The sequence below is a fragment of the Rutilus rutilus genome (genome assembly GCF_951802725.1).
Source record: "Rutilus rutilus genome assembly, chromosome: 2".
NCBI classification, from domain to species: domain Eukaryota; kingdom Metazoa; phylum Chordata; class Actinopteri; order Cypriniformes; family Leuciscidae; genus Rutilus; species Rutilus rutilus.
This window is the reverse complement of record NC_140210.1, coordinates 37,626,468-37,632,467: the sequence shown is the minus strand read 5'-3', so window position 1 is coordinate 37,632,467 and position 6,000 is coordinate 37,626,468. Positions and strand designations below refer to the sequence as shown.

Genomic DNA, 6,000 nt, shown 5'->3' with positions numbered 1-6,000 from the left:
GAGGGATTTGAAATTTTGTAAAAGTGATGCAGAGATGCCGTTTTTATTAATCGACAGGTGAGTAAGGTATTTTATTGAACAGATAAATTGAAATTTGTAGCTCTCAGAGCTTATTGAAAAGTATTGTGAAGGGTCAAAATCATCCGCACAGCCGAAGCACAACAAAAACAATGTTCTTCCGCAAAATGCATGCAGTTTTTTGACTGCTGGTGGGCCAAAAGTTACATGGTGTACCTTTAGCATGAGCATGTTTTTATTATCTTAAAAGATAAGGGTAAATGGTGAAACCCGTTTGGCTTAAATTATCCATGATAAAAGTGGTGGGGACATGTCCCTGGAGTCCCCACTGTAAATGATGGCAATGATACTGCCAGTATTGATTCAGTTTTCTATTCAAATTGTTGGTAGGCTACATGAATTCCAAACAGGGTTGATAGCTTTTTATGTGCTTTATGGCTAGTATTTATGATTGGTGTTTTTTTTTTATTGATATGCACTGCACAATTTTTTTTTGATTGATATCCAATATCTATTTATCTCAGTTACAACCCTGATACTTTGGGCCTGAGGTGGTAAAAAGTTTAGTAGTAGCCTTTTCAATAGAAATTATAGAAAAATCTTTACAAAATTGAAAGCCCAAATTGCGCCATTTCTATGGCCCTTCTTTAACGTTCCTTTTATTTTTGTCTATTTCAAAATGATCAACAGAGGGAGAGAGCAACAGGCAGACAGACTGTGTGAGTTTAAAAAAGGAGTGGAAGACAGGTGCCAAGAAACTGAGGATCAAAAGCACAGTGATCAGTAGTTCAAGCCAAGAAACCAGAGAAAGAGAGAGTGAGCCCTTGAGAGAGCAGACATCTGAGAACCAGACATCCACATGTACACAGAAAACTTAGACCAATGACAGATGGAGTGGAAGTGCACCGGTACAGAATCAGTGCCTAAGTAGGACTGGGCAAAATCTATCTAGAATGAGGAATTGGCTCAAGTTGGAATTTTAATTTGATTACCCACATACCACAGGATGTTAAAGAGGACTTTTATTGAATTGCAATTCAAGGAAATTCAGCAAAGTCACACAACAAAGACATTTAATTTCTTTTTGGAACAAAACATTAATAATTATATAAGTTAGACTAATTTAGCTTATTTCGTAATTTATATGTAGAATACATATCGTTTGTTCCTGTTTGGTGAAGATTTTGGTAAGAATTAGAGCTGAAATGTGGTGCTTTTCCACCCAGGTCCAACCCAACAAAAATGAATTTAGTGTACAAAAAAAGGAAAGAAAAATGTGTATATATATATATATATATATGCACAACTTTTCCAAAGTTCCAATTTTTTTTACTTTCATTCAGCATGGATGCATTAAATTGATCAAAAATGACAGTAAAGATGTTTGTAATGTTCCAAAAGATTTCTATTTCAAATAAATGCGGTTCATTTAAACTTATCGGTTAAAAAAGAAAAAGAAAAGAAGATCACCTTTTCAACATAAATATTAAGTAGAACAACTGTTTTCTACATGTATGATAATAAGAAATCATCATATTAGAATGATTTCTGAAGGATCATGTGACACTGAAGACTGGAGTAATGATACTGAAAATTCAGCTTTGATCACAGGTATAAATTACATTTTAAAATGCATTACAATAGAAAACAGTTATTTCACAATATCACTGTTTTACTGTGTTTTTGATCAAATAAATGCAGTCTTGGTGAGAAGAGACATTAAAAACAATAAAACAATCTTACCAACCCCAAACTTTTGAACTGTAGTGCATTCAAAATGTTTATATATATATAGATATATAGATATAGATATAGATAGATATAATTAGTAAATTTGTTTAAAACTTTTATTGGTACCGTCATTATGATTATTAGTATCATCTAATGTCATGCTTTGCAAAATACCCCATGTTGTGTATTTAATAATTTGTTTTGCTTATTTATACTGAATAATTTTACTACTAATTTCTGTTACTTTGAACTGGAATAGAAAAGGCATTCTTAGTTTTTCCTCTTTTTCTCCTTCTCTCTCAGTTGTGCAGTAATCCTGTAGAGGGACCCCTCTCATTCTGCTTCCTCTGCTTCACTCCTACTCAACAGTGTTCTGTCCGTAAGGGAGGAGAGAGAGAGAGAGAGAGAGAGAGAGAGAGAGAGAGAGAGAGAGAGAGAGAGAGAGAGAGAGCAGTCTCGTTGTGTGGAATTCTTGGGCAGACATCGCAACCGTTACACCTCTTCCTACTGTTCTGCCTCAGTCGCTGTCTGTGGAAAAGGGCTATTACTTACTGCAAACGGAGGACTCCTTCAGAAGCCAAAAGAAAGGGAGAGAAAGAGAGGAAAAAAGAGGGAAAGAAAAAGAAAAAGATGAACTAAAGCAACAACTGGACAACAGGAACAAACTGACTGCCTTTCCTGTTTAAAAGAAAGGAAGGAAAACGGAAGCCACTGGAGTATTTGTTTTTTTCTTTCGTTTTGTTTTCTTCTTCTTTCTCATCGTGGTGCTGGGAGGCACATCATCTTTTCATTTGTTCGCTCTCTCCATCATTTGCCTCTTGATCTATTTCTCCATCTATATGGTGTATAATTTTGTCTATTTATGACGAGACAGGCGAGAAGAGAAAGAAGGGGCAAGTTTTTTTTTTACTCTTTCACAAATTTTTGACTATTTATGTCCCCCTTCGTTCCTTCACCTGTCCCTCCTTTCCATCATCCCCTCTTCCTCCCATCCCTCCCTTCATCTCAAAAGTGTGACGCTCCCTGAATGAAAGTTGGTTAGAATTGCGAAAGAGACTCAAAAAACCATCTCCACATCTCCTTTTTTAATTCTTCTTTTTCTTTCTCTCTTTTTTTAAACAGTTCTTTTGTCCTCCACCATCTACCCTCACGTATCACTCTTTTTTTCCCTGGATGCTTTAATATTCTTCTAGGTAGGTTTAACGGCTCGTTTAGTGTCTGTCCGGTCTGTTTGTCTGTGTGTGTGTACTTGTGTGTTCTTTTTTTACATGTACATAAAACACACATCGACACACACATACACACATGCATTAAACTAATGGACAGCCAGGTGTCAAAAATTAAATGTCACTTCTCCATGCCCATTTTTTACTCCTCTCCAACTCTGTCCATCTTCCACTCTCACTTATGAACAGAAAGACATTTGTTTCCTGCCATTATTTCTTTTGTAACGCACACTCTCACACATACACACACTTAAAACACTCACACGCATCTAGTCTTGGGCTACCCGGTCTAAAAACATCCTCCATTCATCTCCACTGTCCAGTGCAAGCGTCAGTGTCTTCTATTTTCTTTGAGAAATCATTGCAGACACATTTCTGAGATGAGGTTCTGCTTCCATTCTTTGACAGAGATGGGTGAGGTTGGCGTGACTGCTTAATTTGTGCTTCTTGGACACATTTTGAACTTGTGATTTGAGTTGTCGACAGCCTTCTGATGAGCTGCTGAAACATGAAACCTGAATTGTGAGCAATAAATTGGCATTTGCTCAAAAGATTGATTAGGGTTCAGTACAGCAGTCGTTACACCCCCCCCCCCAGTTTCACCTGCCTGTGAGCTCGAGTCCATTTGCGCTGTTATGGTCACTCCTTCGTTTTATTGAGTGTTTAATTTTCTGCTGTCACTCGCCATCTTTTTCTCTCATTTTATCCGTTCATCGAACACCCTTTGGACTGGCTGTCACCTCCACTTCTTTTCTTATCCCCACTTTGTGATTTTCTCTATTCATGTAGGGTCCCTGTTTTTAGGTGTCGTGCATGACCACTGTATGACTGTAATCTCAATAGAGAATGAAACTTTTCACTCCCCACTGTAAGTTATTTATACCCCCATCCTCCTTGAATAATCATTTTGCACTTCATTTTATACATTTTAATTCAGAACTGCTTTTTTTGATTGACTGATTGATATTCTTGATTAGTATTTTGATTTTGTTGTTTGTAATATATTATATATTTACCTCTAAATATTACAAACAGAAGTCAAACAGGGTTGTTTTTATTTTTCCTTGGTTTTTATTTAATTTTAAATGAATCTGAGAAAGGGATGGTGATCCAAGAAGTGACGTTGTGTCACAACTTAAGATGGAGGGAAATCTGAACATCCCCTTTTTCCATTCATGTTGATATTTTATTTCTATGCTTATGCTTTCCTCTCAGTGACTAGTTTGAAATCTCAATTAAAGTTCAGTTTCAGCTAGAAATTGTCCTTGTTTAGACATCTCAAATTCATCATCTCCCTCACATTTTTTTCTTATATATGGACTGTTTGAAAAACAAACAATCAAAAAGGAAAAAAAAAGCATCTCACTTGCCTATTATTGGGCGAAATGGACAAATCAGTGGAAGGCGACCGTCTTGTCTTACGTTTTTGAATGCTTGCACTCGCCCTCTTGTCTTGTGTATCACATTTTTGTAAACATTACCCAAATAATAATGATGAAATGCCACAGGACAGTTAGACTGGTAAGTAACACGGTAAAAATGTCACACATAAGTATTTGTATGCATTTGTAAGCGTGCTACTGTGTGTGTTTGTGAAACATGCCTGTCCTTTCTATGGCTCGAAGTTGACTAAAATGCAAAATCTTTTTACATATCAGTTTGCCAATAAGCATTGAGCACTGTATATTAGATCAATTGAAAGAAATAACAAAAGGGAAAAAAAGAAAAATGTCACCAAAATCATCATCAAGTTTGATCTTTATTCAACATCATTAGCCAGAAAACCTGTGCTTAAGATACTGTTCTCTTCTTTTCCCTCCCAATAGTGTCATGAGAAGGACCCAGCGAAGGACGTTCATGGATACTTGAACCAATGAGAATTTAAGACCAGACGTCGCTTCTCCGGCCCTCTCACTACTGGACTCTGCTGGGCGTCAAGCAACTCCAGAGCTTGTGGACTTGTTCACAGATGAAAATGAACTTTTAAAAACATTTTATCTTCTTCTTTTCACCTTTTTCATTTTATAGCACATTTTGTGGGCCTGACTTTGTCCTGGTTCATTTAAAATTTTACGTACATTTCTTAGGTTTGATACAAGACTTTTAACTTTTCTTGAGTGACTGAACATCATTCGCATAGCTCAAGCATTTAAAGTTTTACTTGTCTTTGATTTTGTCTTCATTTGTGAGCCAGGCATCATTCTTACTTTTCTTGAGTGAGTTTTCTTAATAGTTTTGATTTTATATACAATTGCCTGTGCTCAGTCATCCAGCCTGGATTTACAGTAGGGACCAACACTTTCATCCACGGTCTCTACACCAGTCCTACTTTTTCTTACCAATCCCTCAAACTACTTCAACGGTCAGTCACTCCTCCATCCAGGGCTATGAGAGGAAGAGACAAGACCCAGCTCACATCATCATGCAGGAGTTGAGGAGAGAGAATGGGAGTTGGGCTGGCAATGTTCAAGGTAAGGGATAAACCTTCTCTATTGTTTTTCCTCGCTATCTCTGGCTATGTTCGTAATGGAATACTTGCTGGGTAGATTACTTTCAAACTGTAGTCGGTTACTGATTCCAAATTACATGAAAAAAATGTAGTTGGTAACATAATCCATTACATTATACATTTAAGGTAATGTAATCTGACTACTTTTTGATTACTTTTAGATTACTTTTGACCTAACTCGTTTATCACATTGATGTGAATAGAATAATCTTGTACCATATTGATATAAAAATAAAAAGAGAAAGAAAATCTATTCTAATTACATTACGTCAGGGTTTCCCAGGGTTCATGATGGAACTGCAGAGGTTATGCACCTCACGAACCGTGAGTGTATCAAAATAAAACACTTTCTTAAAAAGATGAAATATTTCATTTGTTTATCTGCATATCATGTGAAAACTAACCGACATCACTCAATTTTATTATTGATTATTGATTATTATTGATTTAATTTTATGGACACACTATAGGTTAGGGTCCAATTCTCACTATTAACTATCTATTAACTATGACTGT

General features: G+C 36.2%; 1 protein-coding gene and 1 long non-coding RNA gene across 2 annotated transcripts in view; both read left to right on the top strand.

The window, feature by feature from the left end:
- Positions 1-2,236: 2,236 nt before the first annotated feature.
- LOC311286778 lies at positions 2,237-4,852 on the top strand. Its single transcript, XR_014626643.1, has 3 exons — positions 2,237-2,642; positions 2,872-2,942; positions 4,802-4,852. It is a non-coding gene; the product is annotated as an uncharacterized lncRNA (long non-coding RNA).
- An 88-nt stretch (positions 4,853-4,940) lies between these two features.
- Positions 4,941-6,000, top strand: part of grin2bb (glutamate receptor, ionotropic, N-methyl D-aspartate 2B-b) — a 92,659-nt gene continuing 91,599 nt past the window's right edge. Inside the window, exon 1 of the mRNA XM_084394128.1 lies at positions 4,941-5,446. Coding sequence (XP_084250254.1) covers positions 5,420-5,446 — 27 coding nt within the window. The 5' untranslated portion in view covers positions 4,941-5,419. The remainder of the gene's footprint in view (positions 5,447-6,000) is intronic.